This window comes from Zingiber officinale, chromosome 5B, assembly GCF_018446385.1.
Source record: "Zingiber officinale cultivar Zhangliang chromosome 5B, Zo_v1.1, whole genome shotgun sequence".
NCBI lineage: Eukaryota > Viridiplantae > Streptophyta > Magnoliopsida > Zingiberales > Zingiberaceae > Zingiber > Zingiber officinale.
In genome coordinates this window covers 139,139,519-139,164,474 of record NC_055995.1, presented here as the reverse complement: position 1 = coordinate 139,164,474, position 24,956 = coordinate 139,139,519, and the positions used below count along the sequence as shown (strand labels likewise).

Genomic DNA, 24,956 nt, shown 5'->3' with positions numbered 1-24,956 from the left:
GAAATTTTACGTAAAATTTGATCGGGAAGGATTGGGATTATACCTAGGAGGCATTGCCAAGTGTTGAGGGGAGATTAAACGGCTTGAAGGCGCCTTGGTTGCTAGAATCCGCATGCGGAAGACGTGCTCGGCGTCGGTAGAAAAACGAACAGAAGGAATCTGTTCGTTTTCTAAAGCTGGGAATTGAAGGTGCCTTAAGTATGTTAAGGCGCCTTGAGTAGGTTTTGGAGGCGCCTCGGTCTTTTTTTAACGTTAATGGATTTTGAAGAGATAATTTTGAAAAATTGAAATAATTTTGAATTTTGAAATTTGAAATTTTAAAATAATTTTGAAATAATTTGAGTTTTAAAAATAATTTTGAAATTTGAGTTTTAAAATAATTTTGAAGTTTAGTTTTTAAAATAATTTTGAAATTTAGTTTTAAAATAATTTTGAAATTTGAGTTTAAAATAATTTTGAAATTTGAGTTTAAAATAATTTTGAAGTTTAGTTTTTAAAATAATTTTGAAATTTAGTTTTGAAATAATTTTGAAATTTAGTTTTGAAATAATTTTGAAATTTGAGTTTAAAATAATTTTGAAAATTGAGTTTTAAAATAATTTTGAAGTTTAGTTTTTAAAATAATTTTGAAATTTAGTTTTAAAATAATTTTGAAATTTAATTTTGAAATTTGAGTTTAAAATAATTTTGAAATTTGAGTTTTAAAATAATTTTGAAGTTTAGTTTTTAAAATAATTTTGAAATTTAGTTTTGAAATAATTTTGAAATTTGAGTTTTAAAATAATTTTGAAATTTGAGTTTTAAAATAATTTTGAAATTTAGTTTTAAAATAATTTTGAAATTTAGTTTTGAAATAATTTTGAAATTTGAGTTTTAAAATAATTTTGAAATTTGAGTTTTAAAATAATTTTGAAATTTAGTTTTAAAATAATTTTGAAATTTAGTTTTGAAATAATTTTGAAATTTGAGTTTAAAATAATTTTGAAATTTGTGTTTAAAATAATTTTGAAATTGAAGTCTTTGAAATTTAGTTTTTAAAATAATTTTGAAATTTAAGTTTAAAATACTTTTGATTTTAAAATAATTTTGAAATTTAGTTTTAAAAGTATTTTAGAAATGTTAATCAAAGATAATTTAATTATTGATTAATTTGATTTAAGTTTAAGTCAATTTTCATAGTTTAATTTCTTAGTTATCTCACCTGATCTAAATTGTCAATCAGGGAATCCTATAATTGTTGTGAGATGAATTATTGTTGAATTTAAGGGGCTGGTTTAACTTTGTGTTAGATTCAGGTTTAGCTTTGGGTTCAACAAGTAAGCGTTCTTTGGATAAACTTCTGGGCTATGGTGAGTCACAAGGAGCTCATTAAAGTAACCATGCCTTCGAGGTTTCCCAAATAGTTCTACCCATTGAACTTAATACTAATCCTTGGTCTAACTAGTTAGGATCAATTTAAGGGTAGCTTCGGTCAGTTCCACTTGGTCAAATGCACCAGGTCGAAGCCATATCTTCCTAGACATGCGATGCCCAAGCTTCCCTAACGTACTATCATCCAAAAACTTCACCAGTAGTGTGGTTCAAGTTAAACTTAGCCCGTTTTAATCTAACCTTAATTACCCTACCGGGTAATCTACTCTTGTTTTACCCATCTGGGGTAGATTAGGTTCAGTTATCTTGTCGGGTAGTTCAGTTGGAGGTGCCAGCTAGTTTGGATCTTCCATCTATTTTTTTGATTTGAATTCTGAATTTATAATTTAATTTTAATTTGATTTTGAATTTTGAATAATTTAATTTCGAATTTTTAATTTGAATCTTTAATTTAATTTCAAATTTTTAATTTGAATCTTGAATTTTGAATTTTGGAATAATTTTAATTTGATTTTGAATTTTGGAATAATTTTAATTTGATTTTGAATTTTGAATAATTTAATTTCGAATTTTTAATTTGAATCTTTAATTTAATTTCAAATTTTTAATTTGATTTTGAATTTTGAATTTTGGAATAATTTTAATTTCGAATTTTTAATTTGAAATTTTTAAGACCGTTTTTCTTTTTGCTCCCCTTGGATCAAGGCCTCGATATGGTCTATCGAGGTAGTGTATTTGATCCTTCGGAACCCAGTATTGGCCAAGTCCAACTTGATTGATCAATTTGGACTTGGGGACCCATGCTTGGACTGATTTACTGCTTTGTTTGTTTATTAAGGATAAATAAGATCTATATTTCTTTTGTCTTTTATATCCTAGCCCAGTTCTGTTGTAGACGGCTCTTTGTGTCCCAAGAATTAGGTCCAAATTCTTGGAGCCCAAAGAAAACCGTTCTAAGGTATTTTTTAAATCTTTTACCTGATTTTTCAACCTAGAATTTTCTTCCTCAAGTTTTTGAAATTGAGTTGTATTTCCAGGCTGAACTTGATCAGGTAAGGAATTAGTGTTAGTCACTTCTTTAAGAACAGCTACTTCCTTTAGAAGTGATTTAATCCTAATGTTTGACTTAGCTAACTTGCGTAATAAGTAATTAACTAAATTATTGAGCCTTGGAATACTTATAGTGGAGTCTGGTCCTTCTGAAACGGATGCGGATCCGTGGCTTTGCTCGGACTCTGCCTCTGACTCGCTCTCGCTCTCGACGATCTGGTCCCGGGCCATCAGTGCGAGTAGACTCGTCTGATCGAGTTCGTCGTCGTTGTCCTCTGAAGAAGATTCGTCCCACGTTGCCTTCAGGACCTTCTTTCTTCTTTGCTTTTTGGCTTCTTTTTAGTTGGGGCAGTTGGCTTTGATGTGCCCTTTCTGGTTACACCCGTAGCAGGTGACTTCAAACTTTACCTTCGAGTTCGGTTGGGCCTCCTTGGATTGAACTGCCTTCTTCAGATCTTTCTTGTTGAAGCCCTTCTTCTTCTTGTAGAGCTTCTTCACGAGATTCACTAGTTCGCTGGTCAGTTCATCTTCTGATTCTTCTGAGTCGGGTTCGTCTTCTGATTCTGGTTCAATTTTTCGTCGGGATCTTGGTTCGCGTGTTCGACTAGTACTTGCAACCAAAGCAATACCCTTCTTGGTCGTCTGTGCATTAGTTTGTTCATGCAGTTCAAATTCACTAAATAATTCATCTAATTTTAAGGAAGACAAATCCTTAGAGACTTTGTAGGCATCTACCATCGATGCCCACAATGTACTCCTAGGAAACGAGTTAAGCGCATACCTTATAATGTCTCTGTTTTCTACCTTCTGCCCGATTCCATGAAGGGAGTTCAGAATATCTTGAATTCGAGCGTGTAACGAACTTGCCGTCTCACCTTCCTACATTTTTAAATTGTATAGTTTATTAAGTAATAAATCACGCTTACTTACCTTGGTTTCCGAGGTGCCTTCGTGAAGTTCGATCAGTTTCTCCCACAGCTCCTTTGCGGAAGAGAATGGACCGACTCTGTTGAGCTCTTCTTTGGTAAGACCGCACTGGATGGTGCAGGTAGCTTTGGCGTCAGCTTCCACCTTTTTGATAAAGGCTGGCTCCCAGTTCTCACAGGATATAGGCTTTCCGTCTGTATCAGTTGGTAGTTGTAGTCCTGTCTTGACTATCATCCAGGTGTCGAACTGGATCTTCAGATATATCTCCATTCGCCCCTTCCAATATCCGAAGTCTTCTCGAGAAAATAGTGGGGGGCGAACAGTGCTATATCCTTCTTGTTGGGCCATTTAGATCTAAAAACAAACAAGAACAAGAAGATCTATTCCAAGACTGAGTCTTGGATTAGTAGTGCGGGAAGAAGAAGAAAAAAAAATAACGAGCTCAAGTGGTATTGACCAACTTTGAGCAATACCGATTTGAAAAGAATTAGAATTTTAGCTACTTAGCTAATTTCTAATTGAATCCGAAAAAAAAAATAAAACAAAATACCACGAAAAAAATGTTTTGAATGGTGGTTGCACCAATTCAAAACAACCCCGCTCTGATACCAATTGTTGGATCGAGACGCGCTAGAGGGGGGGTTGAATAGCGCTCGTGGCTATTTCGTTTTTCGATTATCGGAATCGTATCGAGTAAGTCGTTCGAGTATAAGTGTAGTGGAAAGAAATAGAAACAAGTACAAACAAAGACACGAAAGATTTACTTCGTTCGGAGCTTGTGGCGACTCCTACTCGAAGGCCCGCGATCCTTGATCGCTTTCCGTGGGCAACAACTATAAGTACGAGAAAGAGTTACAGCTTTGAAGTACAAGTAAGTAAAGAAAACTAATGGTACCGACGACACGAACAGAATCTTGGAGCTTCGGGTCGTCGGAGACTTGTAGCAGCACTTCCGGATGTCTTTTAGAGCAGCACGTTGGAGACAAAAGACTTGAAACTTGATATGTTGAGCTGCTGGTCGAGACCTCTTATAAAGGCTGTTCAAGGCGCCTTCTACTATTCACCAAGGCGCCTTGAATGAGCCGAGTCAGCCGCGGAGATAAGGGGCGAACTGGTCGAACCTTATCACAGATTCAAGGCGTCTTCCACTGTTCACCAGGGTGCCTTCATCTGTTCAAGGCGCCTTCCACTGTTCATCAAGGCGCCTTGACCAGCTTCTCGCAGCCAACTCCAGCCTTGCACCCGAGGCGCCTCCAAGCTCCATGAAGGCGCCTCGGACACTGTTCATCCGAGGCGTTAGGTCGCTCCTTTGCATCTGCAAGATACGTTAGTCCAAACACTACCTTGCAACACAAAGTTAGCACAATAAATATGATAAATGAAGTATAGACAGTCTCCGGATTGTCCGAGTCTGACTTCGGGTTTTCAACCGGAAACCCTAGGTCGACCCGACGCCTACTGTTCCCTCTACGAGGAACGCGTCCTCACCTACTCCCCTCAGGAGAGATTACCTGATGCCATTTCGATCCTCCAGATCGACTGGACTTTTCCTCGGCACTCGAAGCTCCCGGACTTTCTGCTGGACTTCCGCTTCTCGGTTGATCCAGTCTTTCCCCTGGTTCGCGACACTAGGACTTTCCACCTAGGGTTACCACCCCCTAGGACTTTTGCCTGAAGCCATCGACCTGCCAAGACTTTCTGCATAGGGTTACCACCCCCTATGACCTAGGGTTACCACCCCCTAGGGTTTTTCCTTTGCCTAACCGCAGCTAGGACTTTCCTGAAATCCTCAAGCAGACTTGTTAGATTACAAAACACCTTAACTTTGAATTCTTTGCCATTATCAAAACATGAGTTCGATCGTCGGATGCTTCCCGCACCAACAGTTTTATCCACTCTCTCGATGGAGGCGCCTTGGACCCCTATTAGAGGCGTCTCGGACATCCGAGATAGGATTTCCAGAGGTTATATAAAGGCCTCTGGAACTAGGAATTAGAGATCATTTGTTCCATCAACTCTGTAATCAATTCCTAGCAATAGTTCTGAGCTGTAAGAGTGTAAAAGGCTTCTTCGCCTTCAGAGAAGGAGATTTTTCTAGTGTGCGCTTTTCATCGCCTTGGATTAACAACCTTCTTGGTTGTAAGCAGGTTAACTCCCGGTCTTCTTTGTCCTTCGGTTTAAATGTTTCTTTTCCTCGCAATCTAATCTAATTTAAACGTAGGTTTAATTTTCAGCCAACAGGATACGTCACCAGTTTCAGGTGTTCTATTACTAGTTTCAGGTGTTCTATTAGACTCCCAAAATCCCAACCCAAAGTTAATTAGCATTGGGACTTTGAAATTGTACTCAATTAATTTTCCCATTTCTTTTCCAACGTCGTCCATTGATAGTGGTTAGAAGAACTCGAGTACTCCTATAGTTCAAATAGAGCTTCAATAGTGCAGCTACTTTTAATAGTTGATCTTGTGACACCAATCTTGACATCCTCCAAAGAAGCCAACTAACCCTAACACCTTTGGCCTCCTTCCGTGCTCGGGAAGCGTTGCAACACCAATTCAACCATCGTCGCAAAGCAAGAAGGACCCTATCAGTCTTTCATCCGGCTCATTACGTTATTTTCATAATATTATCTCCTACCATCTAATCACATCAATCAATTATACAAATAAGATAAGTATTAGTCATTATTTCATAACCACTATGGTAGTTACAACAGCTACAAATAATAACTACTATATTATTGAATAAGATAAATTTATATTGTAATAACTATAAAACTAATTAAATTGTTACCCCGTATAGTATTTATGAATCCATCACTGTTATTTTATAACATTGTATACAATATACAAGGTATGTGATAAGAAAATAATAACATCAAAAACAACCAAATCATTTAAAGGGGTTGGTGGGATGGATGCCTTTTGATTCCATTGCAAAAAAATAAAATAAATGCTCCTTTATTTTTTCCCCATATTTTTAATATTTTTTATAGAAACGGTTAGTTTTGACATGTAGATTGATTATACCTAGGATTATGATATGCCAACAATTTTATATCATGCATATCATGTACATCTGAAAAAAAAAACTCAACCTTAAATTCTATAAAGATAAAATATCATAACAGGTATAGTCGGAAGTCTGAAAGTACGGTCAAGAGCATTAAAAATATTTATATATAAAAGTTTTGATACTTCATATCTTTTATGTCTTACACCTCGTGAGTATAAATTTTATTCGTACTCAGTACTAGTCCTCTTAAAATTGGAAGACAAAGAATTGTCGGTGGTAATTAAATAAGTTGGCGCCCGTGTCTGGCTCGTAAAAGGCTAGACGTCACCTATAAAGGGGGAACGAGGAAATATCATAAAAGAGCATAATGAAGACGGGGCGAGCGAGGCCGGTAGCCTTGCGGAGGTTATAGAAGGATGACGACGATGAGAGTTCAAGCCTCCACCGCCTACAGACTCCTCGAGCAACGGAGATGGAGTAGAAGGGGAGGCAGAGGAAGCACTGCAGAGTGACATGTCCGGCAGTCCTGGAATTTGCTCGGTCTCCATTGTCACCAATGATAATCGGAGTTTGCTGATTAATATAGTTATATTCGAGTTCGTTTTAAGAAAGAAATATTTTGGGCAAATATTTCTATAAATTATTTGTGGAAAAAATAATTCGTTTAACCAATTAATTATTAATATAGAGAAATTCCATGCCATAAATAATTAATCCTGAATATATATTAGCCTAAAAAAATAATAATCAAATTTTATATTCTCAATCTAAATGGTAATAGTTTGTTCATAATTACACGCGCTATTTAATCTAACCGCGGATGATATATCATATATTGGTAAATAAGGATTCGATGTGGATAAATATTCCACGGATGCCTAGGGAAAGAACTCAACCTTGATTTTTCTCCTAATTTTAACTAGAGTATTGGATAACCATGCTCACGCTAACGGATTGGAAAGAGATTAGAAAGCCGTTTATAAATATATTTTAAATTAATGAAATAAAAATAATTTTAAATATAAATTTTATTTTTAATTCGTTATTAATATGTCTCAAATAACATATCAGATATAATTTTCATCGGTTTATAAATCTATTTATAATTTAATTTATAAATCCATATCTAATTTTATTTTTAAATTTATTTCTAATTTTAATTATATTATATTTTTTATATATTCGGTACACATTTAAAATTAATTTAAAATATTAAAACACTAATTTCTAAATCCAAAAACATCATGCACTTGACATTGAGATAAATAAAAATTTACATCAATCAAGTAAATTTAATTAATACTCAAACTATAAGTAACAGTATAGATTTTTAATTCTCACAACAAATAATTTAACTTTTACATTCTCTATCACGATTTTTAGGGACCAAATAATCCTCTAGATAAAATTTATTTGTATATTCCACCTTTTGATTTATTTTAAGAACTATCTTATTAATATTTTCTTCTCATTGTCTACCTTCTTCAATAAGTTTTTCTTCCCTCTCCTATTTTATATGATAATTTTTTTACATTTAATAATTTCTTTCTTCATCCTTTTGTTAGTAGCATGCATGTCTTGACTCCGTGAGATGAATTATTTCTCTTGTACATATTAACAAACCAACTAAGTTTATAATCTCAAATTTTTAATACAAATAAATTGAGATTGTACAAAAATCATAATCAACATCGTTGTTCATCTACTGATTAGTTCATAGTTTGGTGTCAATATTAAAGAATCAACAAATTTATTCATGAAGACTATGTTGGCTCTAAAACAGCAGACATCACAAAATCATGAACATTAGGTTAGTGTGAATAAATATATTGGTAGGATTTTCTTTGAATCTAAATTCAAAAATCTCTAAGTATAGATAACAAAATGGAATACAAAATAATACAAGAGGCTTGCTGGTTTTTTTATTGCATAGTGATAGAAATAATAAAATAAGAAGCAACGTCAGTGCCGAGCCAGGGAAGGGGTCCCCGGCGATGGCCCTCCGACACTCAAGTTAGTCTCCAGCGAAGCAAGAAGGAGCAAAGAGAACTGTAGCGCAACAGTAGAAATCACGAAAAAAACATACCTCCGTCAATGTCTGGACCTCCCCTTTATATAGGGGTCCTGTAGCGTGTGTGCACGCTTCTTAAAGCGGGCACGCTATCCTAAGCTTTCCCTGAAGAGACATGTCAGTAAAGTGTCCCTGACACAGTACCTTAACGGAACGAGCGTATCTCTGAAGTGACAGTGGAAGTTTCCGTTGTATGATCCGTTGTCTGACCATGCCGCCTGTCAGCGGCACTAGCTCCCAAAAGGATGTCGAACGATATCCCGCTGTGTATGTTGCTCTGCCGAGCGGAATGGTCGCTCGGTCAGGATTAAACTATCCTTGTGTCCGCTACCACACCGAACGGGATAGCCGTTCGGCTGACAGCCCCCTATCCAAGTGTCGTCCATTGCTAGGCCGAGCGAGATGGCCGCTTGGCCGGAAGCCCACTGTGGCACTGTTCACATGCTCTATTGCTTGGTCGAGCAGGGATAGCTGCTCGGCGGGCTGTTCACTACACTGTTCGCGTACTCGGCTAATGTCGAGTCTGTTGCTAGGCCGAGCGGAGGAGCCGCTCGGCTCGGCTTCTGCGCATCCCTTGAGCATCGATTTGATTACTCCGTGTCGGAGACGGTGGGTCGGTGCTTAACCCACGGTCGGAATATGCCTCGCCCGACCTGCCAAGACCGTCCATCCGACCGGCTAAGACCGTCCATCCGTTAACCGTTTGACTTTGACCTCCATTGACCTCCACAGTGGAAGCAGGGTGGGGCCCCTCATCATCACAGCATGAACTATTAGTAATAATATTATCATTATTAAACTAAGAATAATACGATAAAATATCATACTAGGTTATGTACTAAAACCTTCAAACAAACATATTTTATTATATTACCTAAATTAAACCAAATATCCTCTTACAAAAAGCAGAGTAAGACTGCGTATAATGAATATTTTCCATGACCCCGCAAGATGGGAGTTTTGTGCACCGAGTTATTTTTTTTTAAATTTGTATTATCTAATTTGAACCAAACACACTTGTAATAGTGAGATAGGATCTCTTGAACCACTTTTTATAGTCCAAGGGATGTGTCACTCGTATTTATGGCCGGATCGTGGTCGCGATCCGGTCGTAAATGCTTGCGATCCCTTCCTGGGTTCACCGTCCCCACCAAGTTATAGTTTTTGTTCGGAGTAGGAGGCCAAAGGCCACCCGGAGGACACCCTCACTCGACGCCCAGTAACCTGGCCACTTATCCACCACCGGAAGCCTCCGAGCGGCCTCCGGCCGCCCGCTCCGACAAAAAACTATAACCTTGTGGGGACGGTGAATCCAAAAAGAGATCGCAACAATTTACGGTCGAATCGCGACCACGATCCGACCATAAATACAAATGGCATATCCCCTGGACCACAAAAAAATGGTCCAAGAGATCTGTGCTCTGTAATAATAGTCATTAAATATAATTTAATTAAATTTAGATAATTTTAATTGATGATTTTTTTTGCTATAAAAGCATTGTATATATAATATTTTTAATTAAGTTGAACTAACTTATTTTAATATGATATAATTGATACAATATTTTAGGATAAGAAATACATTAGGATGTTATTTTATTTTTTAAACATAGGAGGTGTTTTTTTTTTGATGATTCTAATAATAATGGGAGTTTTTTTTTTTGCCTATATATATATATATATGAATTTATTATCCATAAAATATTATAGATGCAGCCATTATTCCTCGCTGCAGAAACAACAAAACAATATTCCTTCGGTGCCAGATTAAGGGCACTTCATTACGAAGCTATTAGAATATTTTTCACTTAGCCCCTTTCATTTTACCAGTTTGTAAAAAAAATCAAATAATTTGGAAAGCTTTTAAAAAAAATACGGAATGACATCAGTAACCCGAGTCAGTCCGGATACGGAAGGAGATAAATAAAACCTCTTTCCAGTCGAGCGAAGGAGAAAGTAAGGAGTAAGCCTCCTTCATCCTGCCTCTCTCTAATTCTCTCGGAGTTTATTCCACTTACAATATTTTATCATGTGTTTAACGCCTATGTATCTGTATATACCTCTCCCTTGCTTTCTTCTTGAACCTATTGCGTCGATTCACGACGAAGCATTTGATGATCTCTGATCTGACGAAGTTCCAGCCTTTGAATGGCTTTGACACCCCCTTGGGGTTTAATATAATCATCTTTCGATGCATCATCATGATCACCACCCGGGAAATCGAGTGCCAACGAACATGCTCCCAATAAATAGCATTCAACCATCAAAGAGTAATATGATACAGTAAATTCAGTTGTTGATTGATCCAAACACGGCTTAATTCCAGCTTTCTTCCTGATGATTCACATGGTACGGTTGTCAGAGAACAAGAGAATCCGTAACAATGCCAAGGCCAATTTCTTTTCCTCGCAATCTAATCTAAACTAAACGTAGGTTTAATTTTCAGGCAACAGGGCACACCACCTGTTTCAGGTATATTAGACTCCCAAAATCCCAACCCAAATTTAATTAACATTGAGACTGTGAAATTATACTCGTTTAATTTTCCCATTGCTTTTCCAACATCGTCCATGTTGAAATCAACAGGTAAGAAAAGAACTAATATATATAAAGTTTTTTTTTGTTAATCTTATTACTAAAACCAATAGACTTATTTATACAAATTGTCCAACACAATAATGGAAAGATTAAATAAGACATACAATCATAATAATTATAAACATAGCAATATAATAGACTTGGAAATATTATTTTTCCTATTTAATTTATGTCGATCTTGATTGTGTGTCAAATATAATAAATCTCAATTGATTGAAATCAATTAAAGATTATTTCCATTATTGTCATTACCCCTCAATAAACTCAACGGGAGTGCCTGAACGTTGAGTTTGAGTACTAACTTGGTGAAACGTTATCTAGATAATGATTTAGTAAATATATTAGCAATTTGATCTTATGTAGAGATAAAAGAAACTGAAAGTTGTTGAGTCGCCACACGCTCGTGAACAAAATGAAAATCAATTTCTACGTGCTTAGTACGAGCATGAAAAACAGGATTTGTCGCAAGATAAGTTGCTTCAATATTATCACACCATATTTTAGGCGTAGTAGTTGGAAAAAAGTGTAATTCTGAAAAAAGAGATTGTAGTCAAATAAATTCTGACGTTGCGTTAGCGATAGCTTTATATTCAGCTTCAGTACTCGAGCGAGAGACTGTAGGTTGCTTCTTTGAAAGCCACGAAACAAGATTTCGTCAAAAAAAATATTGCATATCCACTAATATAGCGTCTATCTTCGGGAGATCCAGCCCAATCTGCATCACTGTAGGCAATCAACTCTCGTGAAGACTAACGATATAAAAGAAAACCATGTAGAATAGTTCATTTAAGATATCGAAGAATTCGCTTAACACCTTTCCAATGATGTTCAGTAGGACCATACATAAATTGACAGGCACGGTTCACAGTAAAAGCAATATCGGGTCGTGTAATTGTAACATATTGTAGGGCACTAATAATACTACGGTAGATCTGGGGGCAGACATCGAAGAGGAGGATGAAGGTGCAGTGAAACCACCCTCAACGATTGGTGTGGAGATATGATATACACCATCCATTTTAACTCGTTGTAGGAGCCCAATAATGTATTTGCTCTGAGAGAGAAGACAAACCTTTAGAATGTGAGAGAAACTCTAAGCCAAGGAAAAAACGAGTATTGCCAAGATTCCGAATAGGAAACTCTTGACGGAGAAGATGTAGTAAAGTAGTAATGTCATTTTTATCACTACTAGTTATTAATATATCATCCACATAAATTAGAACAAATATTGAAAATTCCTCATGACATTTGTACAATAGGGAAAAGTCTGTTTTTGAGACAGAAAATTCCTAAGTATGAAGTCAGGTAGATAGACGATGAAACCATGCACGGGGTGTTTGTCGAAGACCATATATAGATTTCTGAAGTTGACATACATGTGTTGAAAGTTGCGGATAAATGAATTCAGGAGGTTGCTCCATATAAACAGTTTCTTCAAGGTGTCCATGAAGGAAAGCATTGGAAATATCTAATTGGCGTATTAATTAATTGGAGCTTACAGCGCAATTTGATAGTTGTAATTTTGACGACTGGACTAAAAGTATCATTGAAGTCAATACCTGATTATTGATTAAAGTCTTTAGCAATAAGACAAACTTTGTAACGTTCAATAGAACCATCTGCACGATTTTAATGTAAATGAGTTAATTCATATTGATTCATACCATCAACGACCAATTTATTTGAGACCCAACCCTTAATTGGCTCGTCTAAAGGTGGGTCATTTACGGACCAGATTCATTGAACCAAGTCATTTACGGATAATCTGCCCGTTGATCCAATTTAAGTCCTGGGCTGAATTGGATTTGGACCGGTGGCAGGTCTACTTGCAACTTGCTAAAAAGGAAAGTTTTGTACATTTTCTGCATTTAAATCGTGTGATTGTTTTCATGTTCTTCTGTTATCGAGTTTAATTTGATATATATATATAATATTTTAAAAATATTCAAATCAACTTAAAATTATTAGGACATGTTTAGTTCAGAGATATTGCAGATTACCACCAAAGTTATCCATCTATAATAATTGTGTTTGGTTCGAGATTTTTTTGGATTTCAAATTTTTTTCTCGATTCTGAAACGTCAGCCAATGTCGTCAATCTTGGCATCGACTTGGAATTAGAAAATCATCGACCATTCAAGGTTTTTCTCGATTCCAAAGGTTGAGCAATTTTTTTTTCAAAATTACCCTTGTAAGGATCACAACCATCAAGTGAGTTGGGTGGTGTCGGATCGACAACAGGACGGTGTGTAGGTGGTAGCACAAGCATATCGCCGCGAAACTTCGTGTAGCACCTAGAGGAGAGGTGGCCGGAGGTGACAGTAGTAGGCATCAGGTAGTGTTGGATAAACAACAGGGTGGGCGGAGATGGCAGCAGGTAGCTGCAGCAGCACAACATTCCTTCTTGTGTGTAGTAGAGGGTGACGACACACAAAGCTTCATGTGACGACCGAAGGTAGCAGCAGCAGTAGTGGGCAGTAGAGGGTGGGTGGTGGGCAACGACGAACATCAACGATAGCAGCGATAGCAGCGATAGCTCAACGGTCAGAGGTGGCAGTAGTGGATAGTGGTGGGCAGCAGGCGGCAAGTGGGCGACGACAAAGGAAGATGAAGATGATATATTTTTTTTAACTTAAGTATTTGATTAAAATTTTAGTTAATTAAATTAATCACTCCTAGTTCTAGTTATAGTTGGAATAAATTAAATAAACATATTCTAAAACAGAATCATCTAAAATATTCTAAAATAATAAAAAAATATATCTAATTTTATTTATTTATTTATATATCACTAATAATAATAATAATAATAATAATAATATTATGATCATTAAACCAAGAATAATATGGTAAAATATCACACTAGAATATATACTAGAACCTTTAAATAAACATGATTTTATTATATTACCTAAATTAAATTAAACATCTTTTGATTATGTTTTATTTTTTCTAATCTTAATTACCTAATTTGAACTGAACACACTTGCAATAGCAGTCATTATATATAATTTAATTAAATTTAGATAATTTTAATTGATGATTTTTTTTACTATAAAAGTAATGTATATATAATATTTTTAATTAAATTGAACTAATTTATTTTAATTTGATATACTTGATACAATATTTAAGGATAAGAAATACATTAGGATGTTATTTTATTTTTAAAACATAGGAGGTGTTTTTTTTTTTTTTTTTTTGATGATTTTAACAATTATGGGATTTTTTTTGCCTATTTGTTTTTATATATATCTGAATTTATTATCCATAAAATATTATAGAAGCAGCCATTATTCCTCGCTGCAGAAACAACAAAACAATATTCCTTGGGTGGCAGATTAAGGGCATTCATTAACGAAGCTTTGAGAATATTTTTCACTTAGCACCTTGCATTTTAGCTGTTTGGAAAAAAAATCAAATAATTTGGAAAGCTTTTAAAAAAAATACGGAACGACATCAGTAACCCGAGTCAGTCCAGATATGGAAGGAGATAAATAAAACTCCTTTCCGGTACGAGTGATGGAGAAAAATAGAAAATAAGGACAAGTGTTATCAAAATCAAGAATTTAGGTAAAATCATTAGAGAGTCAGAAAATTAAATCGTAAAATTGAATCATAAAATCGTAATATTTTACATCATATTTTAAATCAATTTTAAAAAAAAACTTGATATATTCTTTGTAATTGATCATTAAATATTTTAATCAAAATATAACATAAATCTACATATAGAACATTTTAATTCATATAATAATAAACTACTCATAATTTTAAACTTTTAAACAACTAAATATTTATCATAAAAACACACCATAAAAATAAATTCAAGTCTAAAGTTTAAGTCCAAAAGATAAATAAAACACAAGATAACAAATTAATATAAATCATTCATAGAAAAGTACAAATCTAAAATCATTTCAAAATAATATCGTTTTATTCAAAATGGTTCCCTTTTGTTAACGATATAAAATCGATAAAATTATCTTAAAAATCATGTTTTTACAAGTTTAAATGTTTCTTTTCCTTGCAATCTAATTAATCTAATTTAAACGTAGGTTTAATTTTCAGCCAACAGGATACGTCGCCAGTTTCAGGTGTTCTATTACTAGTTTCAGGTATTCTATTAGACTCCCAAAATCCCAACCCAAACTTAATTACCATTGGGACTATGAAATTGTACTCGTTTAATTTTCTCATTTCTTTTCCAATATCGTCCATTGGTAGCTAGGGTTAAAAGAACTCGAGTGTACTCCTATAGTTCAAATAGAGCTTCAATAGTGCAGCTACTTTTAATAGTTGATCTTGTGACACCAATCTAGGCATCCTCCAAAGAAGCCAACTAACCCTAACACCTTTGGCCTCCTTCCATGCTAGGGAATCGTTGCAACACCAATTCAACCATCGTCGTAAAGCAAGAAGGAGGAGGAGGTACTAGTAGTGGTTCGAAATTAGCTAGACCACTGTGGCAGGAGTTTCTTGATTATTATAAATTTTTAGGTAAAAGTTAAAAAGGTACACCACCCTATCCGTCTTTCATCTGTCTCGTTACGTTATTTTCATAATATTATCTTCTACCATCTAATCACATCAATCAATTATACAAATAAAGTAAGTAGAAGTCATTATTCCATAACCATTATGGTAGTTATAACAGCTATGAAAAATAACTACTATATTATAAATATTATTGAATAAGATAAATTTATATTGTAATAACTATAAAATTAAAATTGTTACCCCGTATAGTATTTAAGAATCCATAACTGTTATTTTTTAACATTGTATATAATATACAAGGTATGTGATAAGAAAATAATAACATCAAAAACAACCAAATCATTTAAAGGGGTTGGTGGGATGGATGCCTTTTGATTCCATTGCAAAAAAAAAAAATGCTCCTTTATTTTTTTCCCCCATATTTTAATATTTTTATAGAAACGGTTAATTTTGACATGTAGGATTCGTTGCCGGGAACAGTTAGTTTTTAATTATTATTCATGAGATTGATTATACCTAGGATTATGATATGCCAAAAATTTTATATCATGCATATCATGTACATCTGAAAAAAAAAAAAAAATCAACCTTAAATTCTATAAAGATAAAATATCATAAAAGGTATGGTCGGAAGTCTGAAAGTACGGTCAAGAACATTATAAATATTTATTTATAAAAGTTTTGATACTTCGTATCTTTTATGTCTTACATCTCTTGAGTGTAAATTTTATTCGTACTTAATATTATAATTCAGTACTAGTCCTCTTAGAATAGGAAGACAAAGAATTGTCGGCGGTAATTAAATAAGTTGTCCGACGACAATCCCAAGCTCCGCCACAAGTTTGCTTTGTCGCCGTCGCACCATGTGACCACCTCCAATTTCTCGTCCTCATCTTTCTCCCGACATTCGTACATCATTTCCTCCTCGTGGGCGGCGAGGTCGGCGGCCGACATGAATCCCAACCACGGGGACCAGCTCGGCTCCTGGGTCGTCACGTGGCACTCCATCCATGCGTCGGTTGCCGTGTCATAAACTAACGTCGACGATAGATCGTCCTTCCAACCGGATACGAACGCGTTCTGTGGCCCGACGGCAAAGTCGCAGCCATCCTGCATGGGGCGTGGAATCGGAGCCCCAGGACGCCAGTCGCCGGTGACTAGATCATAGATGTTGACTTCCGCGGTGTCCTTCCAGTTTGACTCATCCCATCCGCCGACCAGCACCAGCTCTCGCTCGACGACCACAACATGCCAGCAGTGCTGCTTGCCGCGGAGGCTGTCGTCTGTCAACGAACGAACCCCCCAGGATCCCGTCGCTGGCTCGTAAAAGGCTAGACGCCACCTGTAAAGGGGGAACGAGGGAATATCATAAAAGAGCATAATGAAGACGGGGCGAGCGAGGCCGGCAGCCTTGCGGAGGTGATAGAACGACGACGACGCTGAGAGTTCGCGCCTCCATCGCCTGCAGACGCCTCGAGCAACGGAGATGGAGTAGAAGGGGAGGCGGAGGAGGCACTGCAGAGCGACATCGTCCGGTAGTCCTGGAATTAGCTCGGTCTCCATGGTCGCCCGATGATAATTGGAGTTTGCTGATTAATATAGTTATAATCGAGTTCGTTTTAAGAAAGAAATATTTTGGGCAAATATTTCTATAAATTATTTATGGAAAAAATAATTCGTTTAACCAATTAATTATTAATATAGAGAAACTCCATGCCATAAATAATTAATCCTGAATATATATTAGCCGAAAAAAATAATAATCAAATTTTATATTCTCAATCTAAATGGTAATAGTTTGTTCATAATTACACGCGCTATTTAATCTAACCGCGGATGATATATTGGTAAATAAGGATTCGACGTGGATAAGTATTCCACGTATGCCTTGTCTAAGCTGACGCGGCGAGTCATGGGAAAGGATTTGGTGTCGAATCAGGAAAGAACTCAACCTTGATTTTGTTTTAACATGAGTAATCCGATAAATATAAATTTGTTATTAGTGTGTTAATAACATATCAAATATAATTTTGATGGGTTTATAAATCTATTTATAATTTAATTTATAAATCCATATATAATTTTATTTTCTAATTTTAATTATATTATATTTTTTATATATTCGGTACACATTTAAAATTAATTAAAAATATTAAAAAAACCAATTTCTAAATACAAAAGCATCATGAACTTGACATTGAGATAAATAAAAATTTACCTCAATCAAGTAAATTTAATTAATACTCACACTATAAGTAACGGTATAGATTTTTAATTCTCAACCTAAGTAATTTAAGTTTTACATTGTCTATCATGATTTTCAAGGACCAAATCCTCCTAGATAAAATTAATTTATATATTCCACCTTTTGATTCATTTTATGAACCATCTTGTTGAGATTTTCTTCTCATTGTCTACCTTCCTCAATGAGCTTTTCTTCCCTCTCCTACTTTATGTGATATTTTTTTTACATTTAATATATAATTTTAGGGGTGTCAATTTGGGTGGATCGGGTCGGGTTGGGTCGGGTTGAGTTTTTTTTTTAACCCAACCCGAACCCGACCCGAACCCAAGTTCAACCCAAAACACCTAAATCTGAATCCGAACCCGAACCCGACCAACCCGATCAACCCGAACTAACCCGACCCATATAACCCGAAAATCCTATTCAAAACAACTTTTTGGGCTATTTTTCCTATAATTTTTCACTTTTATCTCAATACTCTATCATTATCATACAAACATGATATTAATATATCTAAAAACAACTAAATTTTTAAAATAAAATTTGATTTACCCCCAAAAAACTCACAAAACCCTATATTTAAGTCAACCCAGGTCAACCCGAACCCGACCCGACCCGACCCAACTCAAAAATTTTTAACTCTCCAACCCTCCAACCCGAACCCGAAAATACCCAACCCGAACCTGATTTTTTTTCGGGTCGACTCGGATTGGGTCGTCGGGTCGGGTTCATTTTTGACACCCCTAAATAATTTCTTCCTTCATCCTTTTACTCTTAGCATGCATGTCTTCGAACTCCATGTGATGAATTGTTTCTCTTGTACATATTAACAAACCAACCATGTTTATAAAATTATAATCTCAAATTTTTAATACAAATAAATTGAGATGGTACAAAAGTCATAATCAACATCATTATTCATCTGCTGATTAGTTCATAGTTAGGTGTCGATAGTAAAGAATCAACAAATCTATTCATGAAGACTATTTTGGCTCTAAAACAATAGACATCACAAAACCATGAACATTAAGTCAATGTGAATAAATATTTAGGCAAGATTTTCATTGAATCTGAATTCAAAAATCTCTAAGTATAGATAACAAAATGGAATACAAGATAATACAAGGGGCTTGCTAGTCTTCTTAATGCACATTGATTAATTTAGAACGCAAACTAAAAAAGCTTAATATCCACAAACACAATACCATATGAACTCTAAACACTACTAAGAAATAATTTTGTAACATTTGTAAATTAAAATATAACAAATATAAGCAAATAGTACTACATAAACAATTAAAAGATGGGTCTGAATGTTATTAATCACCTCAAAGCACTGCTCAATCTTATCAACAACACCAGTTCAAAGAAGCTACCTTGCATTTCAAGTAAAACCTAAAAAGCTGGATATAGATTATTTTGGGCGTGAAATTTCGGAGGGATTAATGAGAAAATAAGATAGAAATAACAAAATAAGAAATAGTTTAAGCTAGGTTTAAGAACCTTCTTAAGAAAACAAGTGCAGAAATAGAAGAATAAAAGAGATGTAGCAGTAACGTTGCTAAGCAAAGCAAATTGATTCAATATCCAAAAAATTTGTCCTAAACATTATCTAAGTATAGATTTATATAGCTCTCAAAACCTTCAAAAAAATCTAAACGGAAAATTAATCAACCAGACTTAGTTCCCTAAGATTTAGAATAAATTACTTAACAAGACTTAATTCCCTAAGATTTAGCATAAATTTACTAACAAAACTTAGTTCTCTAAGATTTAGGACAATATTAAATATAATTAGAGAAAAAGCAGACTAAACTTAATAAACGGATAACTAATTAAAAAAAACAAAAGAAGCAAATCTGAATACCTTGAATCCCTTCCTACGCCAGTCGTCCGGAGTTAAAGAGAACTCATCCTTGAGTTTAGGATGAGTGTATCTGGCTTCACAATACAATGACTTAGATGTCTCATATTAAAAACATCAGAAGTTTTTAAATGACTAGAAAGGTGCAACTTGTAGACATTGTCGTTAATCTTTTTTAGTACATTGCAAGGTCTAATTTTCTGATCTTTAAGCTTGTTGTATTCACCAACAGGGAAACTGTTGGTCTCGTGCGATCGACAAGAGAGGATGAATTGCCTAAAATTTCAAACGTACCCTTCACAAAGCTTTTGACTTTAGCTAATAAACACTTGTTATTAAAGCAAAAAATTGTTAGGACACTTCGGATCTAGAGGGCGAGGCGGGGAATAACTTGTCGCACTTCGATGATGATGATTTATAGCGGAATAGACTTGAAGCAAGCTCCCAATGCTAATGCCAAGGCTTTACTTGGTATCCACCTTATGAAGAGGAGACTAATACAATGATCGAGCCCTCACTCACACATCCTCTATGAATATATTGTTAGATCGTGAAAGTCGTTAGGGGGGTGAATAGTGATCAAAAATTCGTAGTGAGTTAGAGTAAGCAGCGGAAAAACAAGAGCAAAACAATGCTAACACGAACCATTTTTACTTGATTCGAAGCCTTCGACGACTCCTACTCCAAGGCCCGCACTCGTTGAGTGCTTTCGTTAGGCAATCACTAATAGTTCGTAAAATCGGATTACAAATGTAAGTACAAGAACTTTAGAGAGAAAATACCGACAATAATACAAAAAAACTTGAGTCACAGGTTGTCCGAGAAGCTTCGCAGAGTTGCAGTGTCACAGAAGCACAGCGCAATAGAGCAGTCGTTGGAAGACGTTGTTGTTCTCAGCTCTGGTGGAGGCCTTCTTTTATAGAAGTACTCTGGGTGCTGGATCCCTTCCGAGCGCTCAGACCGTGACGTAGGCCCGGCCAATCAGTGCGCTCCTCGTTGCGACAAGATAGAGTTTTGCCTTTCGGGCGCTCGGACCAACTCCAGGCGCCCGGATCCCTTCCGGGCGCCCGAACCACCATCTTCTAGATGGTCCTTCTCCTGCAAGAAAATGTTAGTCTGAGGTAAAATAAAAGTTATACTACCTTGCAAAACAAAAGTTAGCACAAATATAATAAAAGAGTAGTAATTAGATTCCGTCTCACCGAGACCGGAATCTAGTCTCGATCTCAACTTAGATTTCTGAAATGGTTCTAAGTTGTATCGACGCTTACTGTTCCCTCAAACGGAGAACACGTCCTTACCAAGTCATTCCCCTCCAGTGACTTACCTTAACTTACCTGCCAGACGTTCGGTTAGCCCGTTGAACCGTCTGGACTTCGTGCCAGCTATCAGGTCAGCCCGTCGACCTAGCTGGACTTCATGCCAGCTATCAGGTCAACCCGTCGACCTAGATGGTCTTTGTGCCAGCTATCAGGTCAGCCCTTCGACCTATCTGGACTTCTCCTGCACACTTATTCAAAGTATTAGATCACAACGAAACTAACTTAACCTACTTTGCCATTCATCAAAACTTGAGTTAGATCGTCAGTACTAACCGCACCAACATACACTCCTTCTCAGAACACTCCGGAGGTGGAGAAACCTCGTACAAGACTCTCAATACAACAAGAAGAAGAAAGAAGCAAATACAAGGAAAATCTTACAAGATATACACAAATGAAACTCTAGCTAGCTTCTTTTTCTTATTTGGGAATGCCTCTTGACCTTGGAAGTGTAGCAACACTTGTCTCCAAGAAGCTTCAAGAACTAGTGAGCTTGAGGAAGAGAGTAGAGAAGAAAACTTGTGAGTGGTGTCTCGGAACAGTGCACGCAAAATCCTTTTATCGGGCGCACAACGACAACTTTTCCAATCGTAATCGATTGCTCCAATTGATTATGCATGCCTAATCGACTATCCTAATCGATTAGGCATGCTTCTACTCATGCGAGAACAACTCGTAAGCGATTAAGCTTCCCTGTTTAATCTCTTACCAAACTCTCTGTGTACCTTGTGCACAAACTAGCTTAAGCGATCAACCTGGTCGCTTAAGTTTCAAATAGAAATATTCTGTTCGACTTGAAAAGCACCGTAAGCGATTATCCTAATCGCTTACAGTGTCCTAATCGATTACACCAATTGATTAGTGAGCCTCTCTCGCATTATCAAGTTTAATCGATTACCTTTATCGATTAAGTTACGGTAATCAACTAACCTAGTCGAAGCCCTAACTTCCCAATCGAAGTCTAGGGTTCCCTTATCCAATATCCAGTCAACCTTGACTTGTTGAGACTTCTCATTGCCTATATTTGGTCAGCCTTGACCTGCTGGAACTTCTTCACCAAGTGTCCGGTAAATTCATTGATCCACTTAGACTTTTCTTCTTGTGTCAAGTGTCCGGTCAACCTTGACCCACTTGGACTTACCAAACACTAGGTGTCCGATCACCCTGGACCCACCTGTATTTCCACGCGCCTGGCTTCACTCACCAGGACTTCCTCACTGCCTAGCTTCACTCACTAAGGCTTTCACCTGGCTTCACTCACTAGGATTTCCTCACTGCTTCGCTTGACTCACTAGGACTTTCACTAGGCTTTAATCACTAAGATTTTTATCTGCCTAGCTTCACTAACTAGGTTTTTCACCTGTCTTCACTCACTATGATTTTTCATCTGCCTATCTTCACTTACTGGGACTTTCAAATTGTCTGGCTTCACTCATCAGGACTTTCCCATCACCTAGCTTCACTCACTAGGATTTTTCTTCTGCCTGGCTTCACTCACCAGGAGTTTCCCACCAAGTGTCGGGTCAAACACTGATCACGTAGATTTTCATCATCTGCTAACCTTCTCATTGGACTTCCCTTGCCTAACCTCCAATTAGGACTTCTCAATCAAGTATCTGGTCAACCTTGACCTACTTAACTCTTCTTCACAATAAACTGGTCAGCAATTTCTCTCAACCAATGGCTCAACAAACTACACCAATGCCCCCATCTAGGTCTACGACTCCCATATCCATGTTTGAGCAGTTTAAACAATGTCAAATTCCCTCGAATATGCCCAATATAAGGGCACCTGCACCATTTTTTGGAAGAACCTACATACAAAGTATTTAACCATGCATCAATCATTCACACATGAATCCAAAGTCAATTATACAAGAAGGAGGGTAAAAATTCATGATAATATCCAGCATAAATACTTCGGTATCTGAAAATGAATGTGGATTGGGAGCTAAAAAGAAGAAAAGAAAGAATCCTCATAAGTGAAGGCAAATGAAGTGTGAACCATTAGGTTATTTTTTGGCAAAATTTTGTTTAGTACATGAATTATGAAACATTGTTTTAGTTATGGTTATTTTGTTTAGTACATAAATTATGGTTTCTCTCTTATATTCTTCAATGATGTGATGAATTATGGTTTCTCTCTTATATTCTTCAATGATGTGATTTGTGTGTTTTTGTTTGTTTCATCCCCTTCTGTATCTATGTAATTTGTGTGTATTTGTTTGTTTCATCCCCTTTTATCTGCTATTTGTTCATTATGTCAGGTGGATAAATGATTTTTTGTATCTATTGTTCTGTTTTATTTTATGCCCTTCTATATCTGTCCCATTTGTTTTTGTATTTGTGTGTATCATTTACCAATCTATTTGTTTCATCCCTTTCTATCTTTTATCTGCTGGGCAGACATGAATCTATAAAACTAAACGCTTTGCTTGGACATTATAGAACTTAATCTCGTGTGACACAGGTACAATGTGTTGTAAAAATAGTTGGAGAAAGTTTTGAATGGTGTTATGATTAATTGATTTCCTTTTTCAGAGTTCTTGAGATTATTTTATATCCTTTGATATAAAGACACATTCTTATGCCTTTTTGTTCTCCCTGATGACCGAGTTAATGTGCATGTTCGAATTGGCTAGATTTGATGAGTGAGGCCGATATCATTGTCGTCGAAGAGGAATTGTTTTGTTAATCTTTATAGACTATTGCTCAAGTTATGGTCATCCAATCTCTCTGATCGAGACAACACATGGCTTATTATTATAATTAACTATACTCAAAACAAGATTGAGGAAAATATTGAACTTAGTTTTTTAGGAACTTAGTTCCTTTTGCAGTTGGATTAAGTTTGGTGTGGCCAACCTAATTGAACTTAGTTTTTTCTTTTGACTAAAAAAATAAAAGATCAAGGAAATGATCAAAATTCTTCCATAAAACTTGCAATTCAAACAAGAGGGAGATGAAATAACATGAGGAACAAAATCAAGAGAATGCAGAATTCTATTAATAATCATGAGTAGATGTGACAACAAATGGTACACACTAAAGATCAAATCATTGTGCTAATGCCACCACCAACAACTCTGAAAAAAATTACAACCATTGCAGCGATAGCAAGAAACAGAGCATCTTTGTTGTATGTTCTCCTCTTACCCCTTCTCTACTTCTGCACCCCTTACCGACTCCCATCCTTCAGTCCACCAACCCAAAACTTCTCCATTCCATACCAATTCTCTCAATCTTTCCCTTGAGCCTGCGGGAGTCACACGGAGGCCGACCCCGTAGCAACTGGAGTTGGCGTTGGAGTGGAGCCTGTGGGCGTCGGTGGGGAGGCGATAGCGGAAGGTTAGGATATCAACGGGGTCGATGGAAGAAAAGGACTTTTCGTTAGGAGGAGAAGGAAGAAGCCAGAAGCAGGGAAGAGAGCATGATCGATGCTAGAGCCTACAACAATCGGCGACGTATAGGAGGGGGACAGGTTTAGGTTCGACGTTTCTTATTTTTAATATTTTTTTTTCATATGAAATTTTGACGTGTTAAGGAGAAGCGGTGTTTTTTTGTACACATAGGTAATTAATGATCTCCAACTCAGTATTTGTCAGTCAAAATTTTCAATTTTAGAGAAAAAAATTAAAATAAAAAAATTACAAATTATGAGACTAAAAATACAAATTAACTTTTAACCGGACTCAAATTGAAAAAAAACATAAGTTACATAATCAAAACCATAATTTCCACTACGAAATTAACCTACAAAATTTCCTGGAACTTTCCTTCGCGATTACAAACTATCCACCGCCCAAAGCCGGAGGTATAAATAAAGAGCAATGATATGCAGAGAGAAAAAGTCTCAAGGAAAAATTTAAGAATAGACACGTAAATTTATGACCCACCATTTTATTTGTTTGGGCTCCATCACTTTATATATTTATTTCTAAATTTTTCTTTTTGAGATATTTTTCCTCTACGTATCATTTTTCATAAATAAAA

At 36.0% G+C, this 24,956-nt stretch overlaps 1 protein-coding gene across 1 annotated transcript; it reads right to left on the bottom strand.

The window, feature by feature from the left end:
- Positions 1 to 16,297: 16,297 nt before the first annotated feature.
- Positions 16,298 to 17,095, bottom strand: LOC121987148 (F-box/kelch-repeat protein At1g80440-like). The gene has a single exon (XM_042541042.1). It carries the CDS (start codon positions 17,093 to 17,095, stop codon positions 16,298 to 16,300), a length of 798 nt encoding a protein of 265 aa, XP_042396976.1.
- Between the last annotated feature and the right edge of the window lie 7,861 nt (positions 17,096 to 24,956).

Coding starts and splice junctions, on each gene's coding strand:
- LOC121987148 (XM_042541042.1), bottom strand. CDS start 17,095: ATGGAGACCGAGCTAATTCCAGGACTACCGGACGATGTCGCTCTGCAG.